This window comes from Siniperca chuatsi, linkage group LG17, assembly GCF_020085105.1.
Source record: "Siniperca chuatsi isolate FFG_IHB_CAS linkage group LG17, ASM2008510v1, whole genome shotgun sequence".
NCBI classification, from domain to species: domain Eukaryota; kingdom Metazoa; phylum Chordata; class Actinopteri; order Centrarchiformes; family Sinipercidae; genus Siniperca; species Siniperca chuatsi.
Window position 1 is genome coordinate 7,139,815 of NC_058058.1, and position 19,417 is coordinate 7,159,231.

Below are 19,417 nucleotides of genomic sequence, written 5' to 3' on the forward strand. Positions count from 1 at the left end.
CCAATCACTGGCCAGCCCATAGTTTACTCATAGTGTGTTGTGAGCATGGTTGTGAGAAGGAACGAAGATGAGTTTCAAGTTGGTCTAGTCTCTGGGTAAGAACTTATGCTTTTAAATGCTACTTTTACTGCTTGTTTATTTTGAATTCTTTGGAAATGCTACAGCTTGCACCACAGCTCCTCTGTTCTGGTATTATTCACGGATTATTGCAGTTTAGTATGCTGAATTTCATGCAGGTAAAGTTGGTGCTAACACTAGCAAGTTGCTCACAATGCTAACATTAGCATGCAGTGGACAACAGTTGAAAATTAGCCTTTTGGCTAACACAAGCACATTTACAGTGATGTAGATCAATGTGCATTGTCCCCTAAAATAAATAAATAAAAATTAAAACATAAAAAGATGGGAAAGAAATAAAACAAAGTCTTATTCTTAAATGTGTACAGTTAGTATATAACATCCAGGGGTGGTGGGAGGGATTCCCTTCATTGCCTGGACCCCCAACTCCCACAAGGTGGCACAAAATAACACAGATGCACACTAATTTTTCAGTTGAAGTATTTTGTCTAAAACTAATGCAGTCTAATACAGCGGCCCTGCAATACACCCTACCCTCATGAAGGTTATAATGTTCAGGTTTTGTTGAAACTGAGGTGTTAAAATGGTCATTTTGGAAGCTGTAGTCTGTGGTGCTGCTGTACTATTGTGTTATTATGAGTGGCGTTTTTAATATTTTGTCCACAGTATTTATATCAGTGAGGGTGGACTAAATGTTAGAAACACCTCTCATAGTACAACATAATACAATTCAACAGCACCACCGAAATCATTCAAATCTTTAGATGCAATTTGGCAACATTGAAGTGTATTAGAATGACCTCTAACTTAACAGCAAAGTGTTTACAATAAATTTTCTTTTTTAGGGAATGAAAGGAGTTACTTTTCCTACAGAGCTTCAGTATCGTGTCGTTGTGCATGCTAATGCCAAGGGGAGGCATTTTTCTGCAGCAGTGCATTCTCTAGGACAACACTCAAAGTGTGACACTTGTTCCTGTAAATGTTCATTGTTTGTTTGTTAGTGCCATGATGCAGTTTTGCTTAACAGCATTTTTGTCTTTTACATTTTGATGGATTAATACATTTGTATTAGTAATAGTAATAGTCTCCAGATTAGTTTTCTCTGCTTTTCGGGATTGAATAAATGAACCTAAAGGTATCGCAAACTAATATAAAACTAGCTGTCCATAACTGTAATACATGACTCAAGAATTTTATCTTACTGTACACGTCCCCTTTCTTATTTAAGTGGTTATGGTTCTAGATGCTGAGGATTGAAACTTTTCTACTCTGTCTCTCTTTTAAAACAGCACACAATGGAGGAAGGTGAAGATTTCTCCCTTTGTGGTAAAGCGGCCGTAACTGAAGCTAATCTGAGTAAGTAAAATGGCCATATAGTAAAGCTGTTATTACGACGACTATGAGCTAATTCTCTATATAATAACTTATTACTGAATAATTTTCTAGCATTATTGTATTTTTATAGCATAATCCCCATACTTCCAGAAAACGTTGTATCTCTAGTGGTTACCTTGTCATTTTTGAGAAAGCACAAACAAATATAATTTAGTCCAGTACTATCACAGATTTTGTTTAGCAATCCCCACCTCCACCCATCCTTTCATTCAGTCATCCTTTGTCAAGTATTACTTTTCTGCTCACTTGCTAACTTTTCTGTTTTTCAGGAGATGAGTACTATTGGAAGCTTGTTGCAGACTTCATTGGTCCTCAGTCGGGAGAAGGATTAGAGCTAGAAAAGGCACCAAGCAAGAACAGACTTTTGATTCAAGTAGGACTTTTGAGAGAGGACAATAATTTTCCGTGGATTGCCATTGTAGATTGGCTCAAGAAAATTTTTCCCAGTCATCAGTCAGCTGACTTTCGTCGTTTGGTTGAAAGAGGCATCGCAACAACACTGAGTCTGGGAAGCGACGCAAGGCTGACCTTCCTGGAATCAGACGTCAACTTTAACTTTGTTGGCCCAATATGTGATAGCATTGGAGTTGAACGACACCATCTTTTGGAAATGAGGGATTTTTCAGAGCGAGCACAGTCAATTGAAGTCACGAATGGATTGATTTTCGAGTTGAGTAACTTTGTCACCAGGGAGAAAATTGCACCAGTCGTTTTAGTTACTTGGCTTAGAAACTTCAACCCTGAGTTTTGTAAGAATGGGGATATTCAAAAGGCATATAAAGTCCTTAGAGCCAAGATAAAAAAGTTAAAATTGCATTACCGCAATTATGAAACAAGAAGTCACAGGAGGAATGCAGTGATGGAAAATCTGCTTCAAAGTCCATTTGAACTGGTGCGGAAAAGAACACCTAAATTTATTGTGAAGAAACGCATGAAAAGAGACGACACTGTAAATTATGAAAAAGTTACAATCAAGGAGGAATACGAGAGCTATGAAATCATGCAAGGCGAGGAGTCTGAGATGAACAGAGGGGTTGTAAAGAAAGTAATACTAAAAGAACATGTCTCTGTATGTGGTGAAAGTGATGAGGATTTGGATGTATCCAACAGCGGAGAAGATACCTCAGATAAAAAAGGAGAGGCCTTGACCCTGCTTGACATTGCAATGCTGTCTGTCCAAAAGCTGTCAAGTGTATACGGTGGGAAAACCACAGCATGCAAGCAAGTTTCCTTAGATCTCCTAAGAAATCAGTATACTCTAACATGCAAGGAGCATCCAGCCATGGCAGAGTTTGAGAAAAAACTTGACTCACTCTGTGAAGACATTTCACTTGCATCTCCTGTGGTGTTTTTAAACTACAACGCCAATTTCCTTGTTGACCTGCACGATGCTATTGAGCAGCAGATTATGAGCTTTGAAAAGGAGATCATTGTATCAACGGGAGAGAAACTTGGCCGCGACAAGCTTCCAAAATTCAAGAACTTTGTGAATTTGTCAGAAAGCGCCACTTCACGCTACATTCACATGGCTTGTGATATTTTAAGCCCTCGCACCCCTGATACGCAAAACTACAGAAAACACTGGGTAGCTTTCTGTGAGGAAAAGAAAAATCCCTCCAGACTTGCAGTAAATGAGTCAAACCGATTCAACAACTACTTTGAAGCTGCAGCGGGTCTTATTCACCATCACAAAGAGATCGCTCTCTTCTTCTCTGATTTGCTGTCACTTGACAACGACAAATGCCCAAACATTATTCTAGAGAGTGTTGCCTCTGATGCTAATGATTCTGTGATTCAGAGCCTTGTGTGCGTTCTGGCCATCGTTTACTGCAAAATCCTCGGCCCTTACTGGCAGCTTCTAAAAAGTGGAGGAGAGTACTCGCTCTTCGGCCAGTACATACTCTGTCTTTACCAAAAGTTCCTTGATTGGTCCAAAGATCCTTCAACACTGCTGGAACCTGAAGGGGCCACAAATGTTTTTCTGCAGTTCCCACTGCAGGAGAAAACCTTTGATGGAGTGTTTCATTACTGTGGTCACTGGCACACAAATAGGGACCTAATCAGAGCTTGCTTGAAGAGAATGGTAAAGGTGATTGCTGCTGTCACTGAGGAACACCTGAAGGATTTCCTGCCAGGAGGAACATTTTCTCAGGTCCCTTCACCAGATTTGAGCTTACAACTGGTAAGTTGCACATTCTCCGTCTTGATGGCGGAATATCCCTTCGGCCATGCATACCCTTACAAGAAGACAAGACCTGACAGGTCCTCCAAACGCTCCTCACACAAGAACCTGTCATCGGATAGCTCTGAGGAAGATGATGACCGATCTGGTTCATCTGACAGCAGCTCCGATGAATCTTCTGGTTGGCAAGCTAAAACGAATACCCACGTTGGCCAAAAAGATGACTACAGCCCGCAGTCGAAGAAAGGTTACAGAAGTAAAGGCGAAAAGGCAGGAAGGGTGCATCAAGAAGAGCGTGAGGAGAACATGGATAGGGATTACATAATAGCTACAGTGAGAAAAAACGGAGGGCCATGCAAGTCACAGCAGGATGTTGACAAAATGCTGCTGCGTTTTGATGGAAAACCCCGAGCTGAGAAACGCGAAGCAGTCCGTTGTGAGATACTTTACCAGAAAATGATTCTGAACAACACAGACCCAAACTTGGATTGTGTTTTCCACAACAGCACACACATGGTGTTGAAGCTGAAGCTCGCACTTCCTCGTGTTAAACCTGGGTACTCTCTTGTTTGGGCGCCTAGAAAGACGAAAGCAAAGCCTGTGGTCCAAGACGCAGCAGATGCTGCAAATGATCAGAGTGAAAGCAGCCGCACATGAGAGCTTTCATTGCATCTATAAAGTGCGATATTGAGGGATAGAGGATGATAAATGACTTTGAAATTGTGTTAACATGTGACTTTGTCATATGATTCTAACAAACTAAGCAGAAATACACACAATGACCTCAATCTTTCCACACTAATATTTTATATATATATGCCAGATACAGCCGTCATATTTGTGTTACATACTGTGTTTTCAATGCCAATCGTTGAAATGATAAGGTTTGATTTTGTGGCTCTTGATATGAAATAATTAGCTGATTTGCATGGTGCTGTATTGTAACAGTGCTTTTATAGAAAGTGAACTTTTTTGTTTCTGAGAAGGAAACTTGTTGTTTTTATATGAGATTGTACCCATTGTGATCATGCAGAGGTCAGTCAATAATCACTGCTGACTTAAAAGATGTTATATGAACCACTGTCAAAATAAACATCTTTGTTCATATTTTGTTGATATTTACTTTGTCCTTTGACCTGTATGATAAACTAGAAAAGGTTAGGCTACTGTCTCGACAATGAGACCAGAGTTCAGTGTTACAAAATGAACCCAGCTTTAGTTCAAGTTCATGACTAATTTCCGCCATCAGTCAGGATTTTGTTTTTGTCAGCCACATAATAACCTTGTGTTTCTCAGATTTGAAGGGCATTTGTGGTTGCACCACAGGCATCAACAATGTCAAGGAGTTCATGCTTATAAAAGCGTTGAGTGGGAGGGGCTCAAGAAAATAGAGAGGCAGTAATGACAGACTTATTGAGGTCACTGTGACAAATGTCAAACTCTTAATTTATTTTTCCAAATATATAGGCAAAGAAGGGAACCAAACCCACTATGACTTTTAAAGAAGATAATGTAATCTTCAAGCCTTATCATGAACACCAACCATTTGATTTGATGTTATAGTATTGGTATTTGCTTTTGAAGTTGTATCTAAGCTATAGGTAAATTAGATTAGATTAGATTCAACTTTATTGTCATTACACATGTACAAGTACAAGGCAAAGAAATGCAGTTTTGGTCTAACCAGAAGTGCAATAAGCAAGTGCAGGATATAAAGTGTGTGCATAAATGCAGGATAGAGCAATATTATGAAAATATTTACAAGTGGTACTATGAACATTATATACAGATGACATTACTATAAACAGAAGTATACTCATGGATATGTACAATAATGAATTGGACTGGGCAGAACAGCAGTGCAATGAATATAAAGTAGTGCAATTTATGGAAATATAAATACACATAAGATATGTCACCACATACAGTATAAACATATTTACAGCTGCTCAGTGCATAAGTACAAAGAATTGTCAAATAAAGGTCCCCAAGTCTAACCTTTTTAGGGAAAACCCTTTTGAGTGAGCTGTGTCTCTTAGATGCCGCCCGCATCAGTTGTCAGCGGGTGGAAAAACAAACGCACCAGTATTTTACCGGTGGTCTACGGATTTCTGAGGCGATGGTGCCTTCAAGTTTCTCGGGAAACTGATAAACGCGGTTACCATGGAGCAACAACTATCAGCCGCTGTCGCACACTGAACTGGGTCATTTTAGATCGGAGAGAACTTTTATGTTTAGGTATTATTTTCACGGGAATAGCTTGATACAGCCAAGAATGCGGAAAACGCACAATGGCGGAAAAAAACATGTAGCAACACCAGTTGGTCTGAACAGTTTTGACGGTGACTTAGGAACTTACGAGGGGTAAGCGAAGGCAACCGAAGGGGCGGGAACAATGTGTGCGCGTCCACCATTCTTCCTGTTACTGCAGCCTGTAGAAGAAGAAGACGTTTTACCTAAACAAAGTCAAGCTTTTTATTTGTTCTCATGGCCGGAGTAAGCGGCACCATGGCCGGTAGCTGGTGGAGCAGTGCAGCGGTGACCCACGGGCTGATTGCTCTGTTCGCCATGGGCTCCTGGATTTCCGTCAACAGTCTGTGGGTCGAGCTCCCGGTGGTTGTCAATGTGCTGCCCGAAGGTCAGTGGTCCAACTTCTGGACATAAGATATGTTCACCGTATCTGGCTTTTTTCTTTTTAAACACAGTCACCCCATTTGGATCCCTTTGCTTTATTATTCAAGCTTTGGTGGCTTCAGTGGGACTTAAACCCAAAACCTGGCGATGTTAGCTTGTGCTAAATGATCCTTAGCTAGATACATATTTAACTTGCAGGTGTGCTATTGTGATGGTTTCTCAATTCAGAAGTACGAAATATTAATTCGTAGTTGCAGGTATTTTATTAAAATTTTGTGATACTTTATGTTTCTACTTAACTACATTTCAGAGGGAAGCATTGTACTTATTACTCCACTACATTTATTTGACATCTGTAGTTACTGGTTACTTTACAGATTCAGGTTTTACATACAAAGCATGTGGTCAGTTTTAAACTATGATGTATTGTTATAGATTAAACTACCCAACAGTGTATATACATACATAACATACATATATTATAGTTAAATGTAAATGCACCTCCACCAGCTACCAAAGGAAAATGCTTATACACTAATCAATTCATAATAATAATAATAATTCAGTAATGTATTTTATAACATTCTGTTGCATAATGAGTACTTTTACTTTTGATACTTATAATTCATTTAGCTGTTAATATTTTTACTTACTATACTTTTTCATGCAGCACTTGTTCTTGCAATAGAGTATTTTACCCTGTCCTGTAAAGTAATATATTAAATAAATGTTGTGAACTCCAGCACACTGTTGGCGCTAAAGTTGTGGAGTTTCAGTCAACAGCATCAGACCTGTAGCAAACACTGTCTCTATTGGTAGCTACTGTAGCTAGAAGCTCCTCAGCTTGTAATGAGCAAGTGTCAGTTTTAGCAAAAACTTTAATTCACTTGAATTAATTAATCATTCTTAATTGGTTAATCCATTTTATGGGCGTTCATTAAATTCATTCTTTAGGAACTATTGTTGTATACTACTGGGAAAAAAATGATGTGATAATAAATTATTCTAGTGGTTTTCCATCATACTTTCATATTTTGGCCAGTATGATCATAAAACAGGTAATACATCTATGTGGTATTAAAAAGGTCTCATCAGTTTAACTTGGTGAACCCTGCTGACACCCTGTAAGACAATTATCCTGTCAATAACTGATAAAATACTAAAATGAACCAAGCAATGTATCTCAAGATCAGTAGAATACTGTGGAAGCCTGAAAATAAGTAATTTTTTATTTACCAGAGAAGTTCAAGTTTGTAAGTATTGCTGAAAGCAAATCAACCCCAAACATTCACTTTTTTTTTATTTTAAGAATAAGAAAAAAATATAATGAATATTGTGTTTTTTATCTGTAAACATAGTAAACATATAAAGAAAGATAAAGCAAGTACTGCAGGTCAAGAATCATAAATATAAAATATATATACAATAAGCTATTAAAGAATATTAAAAAATATAAGAAAATAATCAAGAATATGTACAATATGACTGTTATTTCAATGACAGTTTGTGCAATGTGCAAAATATTTATATGGGAATGTGCAAATGTTTATAGTATGAGTTTACTGTACCATAAGGGGGGGTTGGGTGGGTATGAGAGTCAGTGTCAGTAGGGGTCCCGGGCTGTTTTTGTGGCGTAAGGTTTTGGTCCTGATGGGCCGCAGCCTCCTGCCGCAGGGAAGTGTCTGAAACAGTTTGCGTCTAGGGTTGAAGGGGTCAGCCTGTACCGCTATACCTCATTACCATAACTGACTGTCTTTTCTTGTTTTAGGGTGGAACCTGCCTGCCTACATCTCAGTGCTGATAGCGTTTGGGAACCTTGGTCCAATAGCAGTGACCATCACACACCACTGTGCTCCAGGACGTTTAAACGAACGCCTCGTCATCCACTGCATCCAGGTGCTGGCAGTGGTAGTGTCCGCTCTTCTGGCTGTCTTCTGGTCACACATTGTCACAATAGCTGGAGAAAAAAGGTCACTGCTGTTCCTGCTCTTCACCTTTGTGTTGTCTTTGGTTTGCTGTACATCCAACGTCACCTTCCTGCCTTTTATGTTTCGTTACCCCCCTCAGTATATTCGTACTTTCTTCATTGGTCAGGGCTTCAGCGCTTTGTTCCCTTGTATTGTGGCTTTAGGGCAAGGCGTTGGCAAGCTGGAGTGTAAAACTGTCAATGGCACAGTGCAGCCAGAGTATTTAAAAGAGAACTTTCCTGCACAGAACTTCTTCTGGTTCTTGTGTATCATGCTGTCAGTCTCAGCTCTGAGTTTCTGGGCTTTAACACGAAGACAGACAGGGTCACAGGAAGATGCACCGCCACAGGAGTCTGTCAATGCGGCAGCAACAAAAAACGGAGAGGAAACACACCCGCTACACAACGGCGGGACACCGGTATCTGAGGAGCAGGTGCAGGTGGAGGAGCAGTCACCTGCTCAGACATTTTGGAAACAGCGGAACATCTACCTGCTGTCACTGCTTGCCGTCTCCAACGCCCTCACCAACGGGGTCCTGCCGTCTGTGCAGAGTTTCTCCTGTTTGCCCTATGGCACCATGACCTTTCACCTCTCTGTGGTCCTTGGAAACATAGCAAACCCCCTGGCCTGCTTTCTAGCTATGTTTGTTATCCTGAGGTGAGAAAATATAAGAGTGATTGAACACACACATTATTTTGTACTTTTTTTGAGCCCAACAACTTTTTAAATATGAAATTATGTTATTTTTACATTTGATAGTTGTGACCATTCTTTCTTGTAAAAACTTTGGTTACAGTCTTGTGATTGGCCCCATTGTTGTCTTCCAGGTCCTCCAGTGGTCTGGGCTTCTTGTCTTTAGCAGGGGGAGTATTTGCTGCATATCTCATGGCGTTAGCGGCACTCAGCCCCTGTCCTCCACTCCTGGGAAACCCTGCTGGTGTGGCTTTAGTGGTGAGTGGTGGTACATATTTCTAGAGCTGGGTATCGTTTCAAATGTATCAATACAGTACCTGGGTTTTAGTCCTGATACCAAAGAAACACTTTTTTCAATGCATCACTTTGAGAATAATTTTTTTCAGTTAATAAAAGTCAAAGTTATTAAATCATGTCAACACAAGCAGCCTTGTCAGAACTTTGCCCAAATAAAATAGTCTTTCCTACTCTTTGTGACACATTTTAGTCTGTATGAAAACTAATTTCTGCTCAGTGCTCTTCTCACTGGTTTGAAGTGGGCGAGCTCAGTTGGAAAAACGTGGTATCACACATTTCCTTGCACACGTCAGGATTTATCAATATTAAAATCAAAAAGTGATGCCAGTTGTGGGGTTGTTTGCTTATGTTGCCAGGACTCTGGTTTTGATAGCCTGCTTTACACATTTCTTATATCAGATCTCTAAAACAACAAAGCTTAAGCCTCATCTTTTTTTTCTCCCTGTTCTCCATGTCCACCACTGATTTACTACTACTAAAAGCAACTCGCTTGTGCCCCCTACAGGTCATTTCCTGGATTATTTTCACCGGCCTCTTCTCCTACCTGAAGGTGGTGATTGGGACTTTGCTTCACGAGGCAGGTCACGCTGCCCTGCTGTGGTGCGGCATCTCTATCCAGGCCGGCTCCCTCATCGGAGCCCTCACCATGTTCCCTCTGGTCAACATCTACCAGGTGTTTGCCTGGGCTAAAGAATGTGTGGATAACTGCAGTTAGCAGGATTGAGATATGTAATTAGTAGTTTTTCTGAATTCTGTTTTTATGGACACGGTTCCCATTCATTCTTCATGGGAAATTACTGTTTTTAACGCTGTGTTTGGGTTCCTGTTCCTGAGGGGAAGCACCAGATCTGTCTTGGCCTCATCTTTCTTGGGGATCATACCACCAATGAGGCATCCCCTCCTGATTCAGAGGCCTCTGAGCCTGTGAAAGTAAAAACATTCCCAGATAATGGGAGCATTGTGTTGTTGCACATTGGCCAAGGGGATGTAAAATACGTATGATGCAGTAATACCACAAGCGCTTTGTGTGGTATTTTATAATGAATCTCTGTAGTTGAAGTTGTTTACTGTAGCAAAAACAGCTGCTGATGGATTTTTTTCCCCACTACAACAGATCATGTGAAAAGTTGTTTACTCAGGGACACAATCATTAATTTATTAATCCACATTTGTTGCTCCTGAATCTAATTCATGAGAATTATTCACGCTGTTAGTTGCAAACTACAGTCCATCCAAACAGAAAGGCGAGGAGTGTTTTTAAAAAAAAAAAAAAATGTATTTCACTATTGTATGCGGATGACTTGGCTTTTTTTTTATACCTTGTCATTCATTTAGTTTAAAGTCATTTTAATCTTCTCAGGCTCATTTTCCGTACTCCTTTCCACTTTCAAGTAAACTGATGTCCTCACAGCAGTTTTAAAAATGAATGTGAAGAGAGCCTAATGTTCAATCAGAATTACAATATTATTATTATCATCACACTACTATTTTCAAATGTTTGCCTACCTCTTCGCTTTGATCCCATGTAAGCATACAATATGATTATTTACAGTTTCATCAGTCAAGATATACAATTCAGTTGTGCTGAAGTCAGTATTATGAAAACTGTATAATTTGTAATGCAGCTTTGCAACTTTAAACAGTTCATAGATGCAGTGACATTCCTTGATTTCATGCCAAAATTATTTCTCTGTGCCTGAAAAATGTTGAGCTTGACAAAACACGGCTTTCACAAATTTCAGTTTCCTTCAGATTTTACTTTCTCATAATGTTTTATACCAACATTTTATGTAATTTACTAGTCATTTTGGATTTTATTGATTCCAAATATACACTAATGTTATGTTACCTTAAGGGAACAATGTCTGGCCTTGATGAGTAGTAAAGTAATAAGTGAACAGTTTTGGTAAACAAGGGATTGTGTCATCTCAGTCTTTATAATAATGTATATCTTTGATGTGCACTAATACCTTGTAAGGTCCTTTTATTAAGCTATTATGCTGCTACAGTACATCAAATGTAATAATTTAATTTAAGTCATGAGAAGTTTACAGAGGAAGAATATCTGTTATCATTGCCTTAACTTTATATTGGTAATCCTGCTTTTTTTCTTTATCAATCTGTTAAATTCAGTGCTGATTTTAAATGGACTGATTACTGTTTAAAGTGAAGTAAGTGATTGAAGGTGCCTTTGCTTTTTTCATGACTGTGGACTTGATAGTCATGTGTACAACATCATGTGAAATCAAATAGCTGATAAGTGTATTTATGAAAAGACTGGTAAACAATAAAGATTTGTTGAAAAGGTGCTGAAGCTTTTTGGTCGTAACACAGTAGTGTTGGGGATATTTTGGCTGTTCCCTGTATGATTTGTGAAACCAACATGATAAACATTGATATCAGCTCTTATCCATCCAGTATGAAGGTACAATGAACTCTGAACTACAACAACAATAGATATTACTTAATCAGATAATAGAAAAAAAATAACATGGATGAATTATATATTGCAGTATTATATGTTTACTTCTAGATGGTATTAAACTTTGATGACTGACTTGCTTTATTGGCTGACTTTATTGATGTAGGTAACTGTATTTAGGATATATAAGAATATTTTTGCATCATGAGTTGAATTCAGTGACCAGCATTTTGCACCACAAGCAGCAAAAACAATATCTGAAGAAGATTTTATAAAGTCACGACATTCATTCTAATGTGTAGGTGAGTTTTGGGTTTTCTAAGTTCACTTGATATCAAATGAAAAATTATCTCTAATGAAAATTACTGATCTGCTGAAGAATATTGGACTAGTGTCCATTTATTAATTTGGAGGATAAATAAGTATTGAAACATATATATTAAAATAAAAGACTGATGTGCTAAACGCTGACATTGCTAGTTACGTTCCAAAATGTGATATTAAAGGGATAGTCCCAGCATTTTGGAAAATACGCTTCACTTTCTTGCCAAGAGTTAGATGAGAAGATCGATACCATTCTCGCGAATCAGTGTATTTCCCATTTTGTTTAACTATTCCTTTAATATTTGAAAAATGAGCCTCACGTGATCTATTGAATTCAAACACATTGGCTTTTGATAATTTGGATTTTTGTCAAATAATCACATAATGTTATATTTTTCCTTATTTTTCTAAAAAAAAAAAAGTGCATGGGGATTTGTAATACCTTGTCTGCATGACAACAACTAATGAAATGTGTAGTTATGTAAGTGAACGGTGTAAACACTTCATTTTCACCTCTGCTCCCATAATCCCCTTCAGCAGAATTAATGAATTCTGTAGATTCTTGAATGCCTCTCACTCATTTTGAAGAAATTGCTTAGGGGTAAAGAAATAGGGGTGATGGGGCTGTAAATCACAACATGTGATGTTTATTTGATAATTCTGACAGTGAAGGTTTTTAAGGTTGAGACAATGATCAGTTAACCAAACATGTGTCATGGTTGGCTACGTGCTCTCACACCCCTTGCCCCAAGGAGGGTTTAACGACGCACAGACACAGTTTACTTCACAGGACTCCTGCTCCTTTCTCTCTGCAGACAACTCCCAAATTCTCCACCAAACAGCATGTGAGTATCTGCAGGGACGCATACTGTCATCCATTTGTTTTTAATACTTTCATGGCTTGAAATTTGTGTTCAACAGGGAAAAATGTCGACTGATGGCTCAGTTATTTTTCATGTATTATGCGCAGAGCTGTTTATCTAAATATGTTGATGATTTAAACAGTTTTATTTGATGACTAATGTTCTAAGGTTCATAAGCTCAATATCCACATTTAGTGAGTTTAACTATAACTAACTTTTGGAGATTATTTTAAATTATGACTGTGGTCTCAGACACCCTGATTCTTATTTTTTAGTTAACACTGTGCTTTGAGGACTATCTTCTAACACTTTGCAATATCAGGTAATTATTTTCTATTTTTTTCATTGATTCAAGACTCCACTGCATGCACTACATTTCTTTTTAAAATAAACAATGCACTGGTCAGATGTTTTCCTAGGTTATGTAATAGTTACCAGTGCAGTAGGTGGTCATGTTTCCTTTGCTGTATGCTTGGTGTTTTAAGCAGGTTTAACCCACACCCTGCCTGTGATCAAATGAAATCTGGTTCTTTGCATGTAACATTTTTAGCATGTAACATGTTTCAGCTCACGTGACTCTGCACAAAATAAAACAATTTCACAGCTAGCAGACCAGGAAAAGACAAGACTTCAGGAAAATAGTAAACATTAACCAAATGTAGGAATAAGTCATGTTCTGCACCTTTAGCACACGTTGGCAGAGGGATGCTTCCTCATGGTAACACATTAATCTGTGATGTTGAGTTTACTGTAGACATTTTGTGTAGTAAAGCTTTTGTTGACTTGTCTTATTGTTTTGTGCATTTTAATTATTTCCCATTATTTGCTGCTGCTCTGAATAGAGACAGACACCAAGAGTACTTCAGTAGTAGTTCAGGGAACAAGCTCGCTTTGCTTCACGAGGGGGTTACAAGGATTTTCACAGGTAAATGTGTGATTATAGTTTTGGGGCAAGTTTTTTTTTAGCAATTTGAGGTCCACAAAATAATAAACTGAGCCCAGTTGTTCTAGAAATAGCAACAACCTAGCTCCTAAGCTCAATAAATTTCACTCAAACAATATGCATGGATAGATAAATAATAATGTTAATCGTGTTTTTGGGTGAACTGTCCCTTTACAGATAGCATTATGTTTAGCAGGTATAATGTTTACGATGTTCACCATCTTAGTTTAGCTTGTTAGAACGCTAACATGTGCTAATAAGCAGTAAACACAAAGTACAGCTGAGGCAGCTGAGGTTTTGCAGGTATTTGGTCATAAACCAAAATATAATGGACAAATATTGGACAAATGAAAAATCTGACCCAATGATGGTGCTAAATTAAAAGTAAAGTGAACACCAAAGTCATCTGCATTTATTATCTGGTGAAAAGGACTGTATCAAATTTCATGGAAATCCATCCAATGTCAAAACCACAAAAGTCAACCTTGTGGTGGCACGAGATGAAAAGTCAGCAAGTCACCAAAGTCATTAGGAAACATTGTCTGGGAACCATGAATGTTTGTACAATTGTTTTTGCCAATTCATCCAGTAGATGTTTTGATATTTCACTGGATACATGAAAATTTTGACCTGCTGGTGGCACTAGAGGAAAAGTTTAATAATCAAAGTAATGAGGATTCATCCTCTGATAACCATGGATATCTGTCCCAATTTTCATGGCAATCCATCCAATAGTTGAAATATTTCAGTCTGGACGAAAGTGCTGGACTCTAGCGTGCTAGCATGGCTAAACTGATAACAGTTTCAGATTCGATGTCCAAATTTTCAAATTCAGAAGTGACTTAAGGGTCAGAGTTCATTTGATAAACAAGTCTGGAATTTAACCTGTGTTATGAAATTTACAGACCTTTTTATCTATTTCTAGAAAAACACACCTCCAACATGTCCCTTCTCACCCACCTGTTGGCGTGTCTGTTTGGGATGGGCTCCTGGGTCTCCATCAACGGCCTGTGGGTGGAGCTGCCCCTCATTGTCCCCCAGATCCCAGAGGGTTGGTACCTGCCCTCTTACCTCTCCGTCCTCATCCAGATGGCCAACGTTGGGCCTCTCTTCGTCACTCTGATGCATCGCTTCCGGCCTGGTGCCCTGAATGAGACGGCTGTCATATACGTGATCATCGGCCTGGGTACTGTGGCGAGCTTCTTGCTGGGTTTCTTCTGGAAGGAGACTGTTGTTGTAGCCGGTGTTCCTCGCAGTGTGGCCCTTCTCGTCTTAACTTTCTTCCTCTCTGCTGTTGACTGCACTTCCTCCGTCACCTTCCTGCCCTTCATGATGCGCCTCAAGCCCCAGTATCTGACCACCTACTATATTGGAGAGGGTGTGAGCGGCCTGCTGCCTGCTCTAGTGGCTTTGATCCAGGGTGTTGGGGTGGTACACTGCATTAACAGTACACAGTCACTAAACCACACCCTGAACACCTCCAACAGTGCTTTGACCTTTGACCTCCGGGCTCAGTATCAGCCAGCCAACTTCTCAGTTGAGGTGTTTTTCTTCTTCCTCAGTGCCATGATGCTGGTGTGCCTGGTGGCGTTCCTGCTGCTGAACTACCACCCATCTGTGGCCAGGGAGCATCCAAACGGTCGATACACCAACGGGGTGAAAGACAAATCTCAGAAAAACAGGAAGTGGGCCGAGCAGAAGCCCATGATGGATCCATACAGATCTACAAACCAGAAGCCCAGAAGCAGCTTTGGCACTGGCTCTTACAGCTGGATGCAGGTGTTTTATATCTTTGTGATCCTGGCTTGGGCGAATTCTCTGACTAACGTGGTGCTTCCCTCGGTGCAGTCCTACTCATGCCTGCCATACGGGAACAACGCCTATCACTTATCAGCTACCATGGCTGCTGTGTCAAACCCTCTCGCCTGCTTCATCGCCATGTTCTTCCCTATAAGGTCAGTGTGCAATGATATGGTCTGCTCACAGTTCGGTACAAGACACAGTACAGGGCTCACAGTTTGATACACTTTATTAACAAAGTTAGTAAATTTTATTTTTATAGCCCAAAATCACAAGCTTGAAGCTTTACAATCTGGACGGCCTGTAACAACCTCTATCCTCGAAAAAAAAGGAAGAGACCTCAGGAAGAGCAAGAAAGTTAATACAAAAATAAAGTGTGGACAAAGTCTCTTTAAGTTTCAATATTCTTACTTTTAGTGTTTTTTCTGGAAAAATGGAAAATTGATTCTATTTAATGAAAGAAATGTATCTTGTTTAAAGATACTGACAGTAAAAATAAGTCAAATCCCTTGTATGTGAATACATTCTGCAGAACAAATGATGTTGGTCTGTATCTACATAAACCTAAATTAAGAATTAAATTGTCCACATGCTCATTAAGATAAAGTGAAAACTGGCAGAGCTTGGTTGGAGTATCATTCACTGAACACCACAGTAGACGAAACAACTATTCTTATTATCGATTAACCTGCCTTATTTTCTCAATTAATCGATTAATAAATTTGTCCAGTTTCCGAGAGCCCAAGGTTACATTTTCAAATTGACTCTACACATCAATTTGCCACAAACCTCAATTTTTATACATCTTTACAGATGCTGCTTTTAAATTTCTATAAACCTGTTTTCAGGCATCAGTTTAGATCTCTGACAGTTCACAGTGCTAATGGATGACATTTAAATGTGCTTCCTGGCACAAAAGAGTCATAACTGCTCACATTTTGTTATATTTCAATCAAATTTTCAGCTCCACAATGAATTCTGTGTCATATTTGTATTGTGATATATTGTGCCACAATATATTGTCACACCTCTCGTTGTGTGTGATGCATTTTTTGTTTTAATCTTTAAATGCAAACATTAATATATCCTGGCTCCCAAATCAAACCCTGAAATAGCCAATAATTTAAAAGTAATGTATACTTTCACAGATCTCTGCTGTTGATGGGAGCTCTCACAGTGATAGGCAGTGGAGTCGGAGCTTATATAATGGGCATGGCAGTGCTGAGTCCATGTCCACTGCTGGTTAATGAAACTTCAGGTGGTGTCATCATTGTGAGTACACTGTTTAGCTTCATTTAGGCTTCAATAACCTCCATTAACTTCCGATTCACTTGTGTAATAATCAATGAATATTACTGAAACACTACATATAGGAATCCAGCAGGTTTCAAACTCACCTCCCTCTGCTCAACAGGTGCTGGTCTGGATCCTCTTTGTTCTCACTCTGTCCTATGTGAAGGTGATCATCGGCGTGATCCTGCGTGACGAGGGCCACAGCGCTCTTGTGTGGTGTGGAGCTGTAGTGCAGTTGGGTTCTCTGCTAGGAGCTGTGAGCATGTTTCCAGTGGTCAGTGTGTACAGCTACTTTTCATCAGGGGACCCATGCAACACAAAATGTCCCTAAATGAAGACGCCACGCAGAAGAGACTGGAGGCAGATATAGAAAAGGCTCGACAGGTTTCACATCTTTGTTGAACCAAGATGTTCAATGGAGGAAGCCTATTAACCTCTTAAGACCCACCCTTTCTTTGGTATTTTGGCCAAATGGAAAACCCACCGTTTTAAGAGGTTAATTGTTATTTTTTGTTGGGATTTATTTACTTTGCAACATCTGAATCTGAATCTGTCATTTGAGAGCTCCCACTTGTTACAATTAAAGTTAACCACAAAGATATAGGTGCATAAATACAACAGGCGAGCTCATTATAATGTAGCCTTACTGACCATGCTTCTTCAGACAGGGTGAAAACTTTTCAGATGCTGAAGTGGTGAATTTATGTTGTGTGATGAATGGTTGATAGATACAGTTCGGATTTCAAGAGGATTACATTTTGGGTCATATAAATCTACCCTGACAACAGCATGTGTGGTGGTACTATATAGCCAGAGTGGCAATTATTAGGGATAAAACAACTAATTGCCTACTCTTTGCCTTTATGTTATATCTTTTTTTAGATCATCATCACCACTGAACTGACAAATAAGCATGGTGAAAATTTGTGTAACTCCAAAAACTTAGAAGCATATTTGCGGTTTCAAACTTTAAGTTTACTTTACTTTAACATCAACACTTATTTGTGAGTCTTTCTTATTTGTCAAGTCTTAGGTTCAACCTGTTTATTTTTCTTAAAATGTGATGTACCTTTCTATTTATATGTGACTGGACTAAAAGTTCATTGTATTGAGAGTAACAATATCTAGTACAGTTTGTAGAAAAATGTATTTACATAAGTTGTGTTGAAACAAATGATTTGTAATATAATAATTCTGCAATCACATTATTATTTTTTTAAATTTACATGTGCTTTAACCATATTGTTTATTGTATGATTTGAAATTACACTATAAAGATCCCAACTAAAGGAACATAATGCACCTGTTGTCTTTAAATGCTGACCTGACTGGACAATCAGTCAACAGAGGATCTTGAACATACATTTCACAGATTTTTCAGAATGCAACATGGGCCACTTTTGTCTTTCTATAAGTAAATAAATAAATAAAGTTATCAAGTAAAATGTAATAATAAATAAATAACATTCTTGGGGGGATTACATAGCAAACACACATGCAAATATTCAAATGCCCCTACATACCTTTAGTCCCCCCACACGGGTGTTTTCACTTAATTTGCCTGTGGCCAAAAATATGTGGACACGTGGATTTTCCAACGACATTTAAGCGTTAAACATCTCACTCTAAAACCATGGGGTTAACATGTTGCTATAACAGCCTCTACTCTTCTAGTAAGACTTTCCACAGGATTTTGGAAACTGGCTGCAGGGATTTGCTCCCATTCAGCCACCAGAGCATTAGTGAGGTCCAACACTGATGTTGAGAGATAAGGCCTGACTTATTCCAGTTCATTCTAAAGGTGTTTATGGGCCATGCTTTGTCACAGGGGCATCGTCATGTAGAAACAGGGAAGGGCCTTCACCAAACTATTGTCTAAAAAAATCATTGAATGATGTAGCTGCATTTCCCTAAGTGTACCTAAAGGCCCTATAGCCCAAACCATAAAAAACAACCCCAGACAAAAGTTACACGCAAAAGTATGGGATGTCTACATAGTAATGGCCATATGGTGTAAATTAAATTTGAGGACAAAGTCTGGTGTTGTGCCGACAGCTCAGCCTGAAACAATCAAATTATATACTTTACTTTATATACTACTATACAATATACAAATAAAACATCATTTCCATATTTCCATCACCACAGGCATTCAGTACAGTGCAAAAGAAACACTCTTATCAACACAAATCTAATGTATATAATATTTCCACATGATGTTATCATATGATCATATAATGCATTATCATATTTTCCACACTCCGCATTATAGGCTGAGCTGCTTTTGAGGCAGAAACCTGCAAAAAATAATTTGGTCATTAAGATGCCATGGCTCCTTACATTAAGCTTTAACACAACCAATGAGATTACTTCTCCATCAAAGAATTATTGTTATGGCTAAACCTTCATTCTGTATTTCTTCGGGTAACTAAAGTTTGCTCCAAAGCCTAGATTACCAGATTTCTATCAGATGCTTGTTGTTTCTTAGCTATGAATATTTAAGAATACAGATGTGTTTTCTAATTC

The 19,417-nt window shown here is 38.8% G+C and overlaps 3 protein-coding genes across 7 annotated transcripts; all 3 read left to right on the top strand.

Moving 5' to 3' along the window:
* Positions 1–2: 2 nt before the first annotated feature.
* On the top strand, positions 3–4,762 carry LOC122864277. 3 transcript variants are annotated; one of them, XM_044171599.1, is made up of 4 exons: positions 15–95; positions 924–1,053; positions 1,368–1,434; positions 1,743–4,762. In XM_044171599.1, the coding sequence occupies exons 3-4, from the start codon at positions 1,374–1,376 to the stop codon at positions 4,310–4,312; spliced, it is 2,631 nt and encodes an 876-aa protein (XP_044027534.1). In that variant the 5' UTR covers positions 15–95; positions 924–1,053; positions 1,368–1,373; the 3' UTR covers positions 4,313–4,762. The 3 variants fall into 3 exon arrangements, with proteins under 3 accessions (XP_044027532.1, XP_044027534.1, XP_044027533.1); XM_044171598.1 differs by having other exon boundaries at positions 924–1,036; XM_044171597.1 differs by lacking the exon at positions 924–1,053 and having other exon boundaries at positions 3–95.
* A 1,264-nt stretch (positions 4,763–6,026) lies between these two features.
* On the top strand, positions 6,027–11,555 carry slc52a2 (solute carrier family 52 member 2). Its single transcript, XM_044171603.1, has 4 exons — positions 6,027–6,293; positions 8,058–8,913; positions 9,084–9,207; positions 9,752–11,555. Exons 1-4 carry the CDS (start codon positions 6,143–6,145, stop codon positions 9,959–9,961), a joined length of 1,341 nt encoding a protein of 446 aa, XP_044027538.1. The 5' UTR covers positions 6,027–6,142; the 3' UTR covers positions 9,962–11,555.
* A 1,155-nt stretch (positions 11,556–12,710) lies between these two features.
* Positions 12,711–18,186, top strand: si:ch73-196l6.5 (riboflavin transporter 2). Of its 3 annotated transcripts, XM_044171607.1 has the most exons (6): positions 12,717–12,837; positions 13,131–13,177; positions 13,698–13,780; positions 14,724–15,753; positions 16,747–16,870; positions 17,013–18,186. In XM_044171607.1, exons 4-6 carry the CDS (start codon positions 14,741–14,743, stop codon positions 17,220–17,222), a joined length of 1,347 nt encoding a protein of 448 aa, XP_044027542.1. In that variant the 5' UTR covers positions 12,717–12,837; positions 13,131–13,177; positions 13,698–13,780; positions 14,724–14,740; the 3' UTR covers positions 17,223–18,186. The 3 variants fall into 3 exon arrangements, with proteins under 3 accessions (XP_044027540.1, XP_044027542.1, XP_044027541.1); XM_044171605.1 differs by lacking the exon at positions 13,698–13,780 and having other exon boundaries at positions 12,711–12,837; XM_044171606.1 differs by lacking the exons at positions 13,131–13,177; positions 13,698–13,780 and having other exon boundaries at positions 12,739–12,837.
* The last annotated feature ends 1,231 nt before the right edge of the window (positions 18,187–19,417 follow it).

Excerpts from the sequence above, each read along its gene's own strand:
- LOC122864277 (XM_044171597.1), top strand. The coding sequence starts at position 1,374 with ATGGAGGAAGGTGAAGATTTCTCCCTTTGTGGTAAAGCGGCCGTAACT. Across the intron at positions 1,435-1,742 it reads CGTAACTGAAGCTAATCTGA|GAGATGAGTACTATTGGAAG; the intron begins GTAAGTAAAATG and ends TCTGTTTTTCAG.
- slc52a2 (XM_044171603.1), top strand. The coding sequence starts at position 6,143 with ATGGCCGGAGTAAGCGGCACCATGGCCGGTAGCTGGTGGAGCAGTGCA. Across the intron at positions 6,294-8,057 it reads TGTCAATGTGCTGCCCGAAG|GGTGGAACCTGCCTGCCTAC; the intron begins GTCAGTGGTCCA and ends TTCTTGTTTTAG. Across the intron at positions 9,208-9,751 it reads CTGCTGGTGTGGCTTTAGTG|GTCATTTCCTGGATTATTTT; the intron begins GTGAGTGGTGGT and ends TGCCCCCTACAG.
- si:ch73-196l6.5 (XM_044171605.1), top strand. The coding sequence starts at position 14,741 with ATGTCCCTTCTCACCCACCTGTTGGCGTGTCTGTTTGGGATGGGCTCC. Across the intron at positions 15,754-16,746 it reads GCCATGTTCTTCCCTATAAG|ATCTCTGCTGTTGATGGGAG; the intron begins GTCAGTGTGCAA and ends ATACTTTCACAG. Across the intron at positions 16,871-17,012 it reads CTTCAGGTGGTGTCATCATT|GTGCTGGTCTGGATCCTCTT; the intron begins GTGAGTACACTG and ends TCTGCTCAACAG.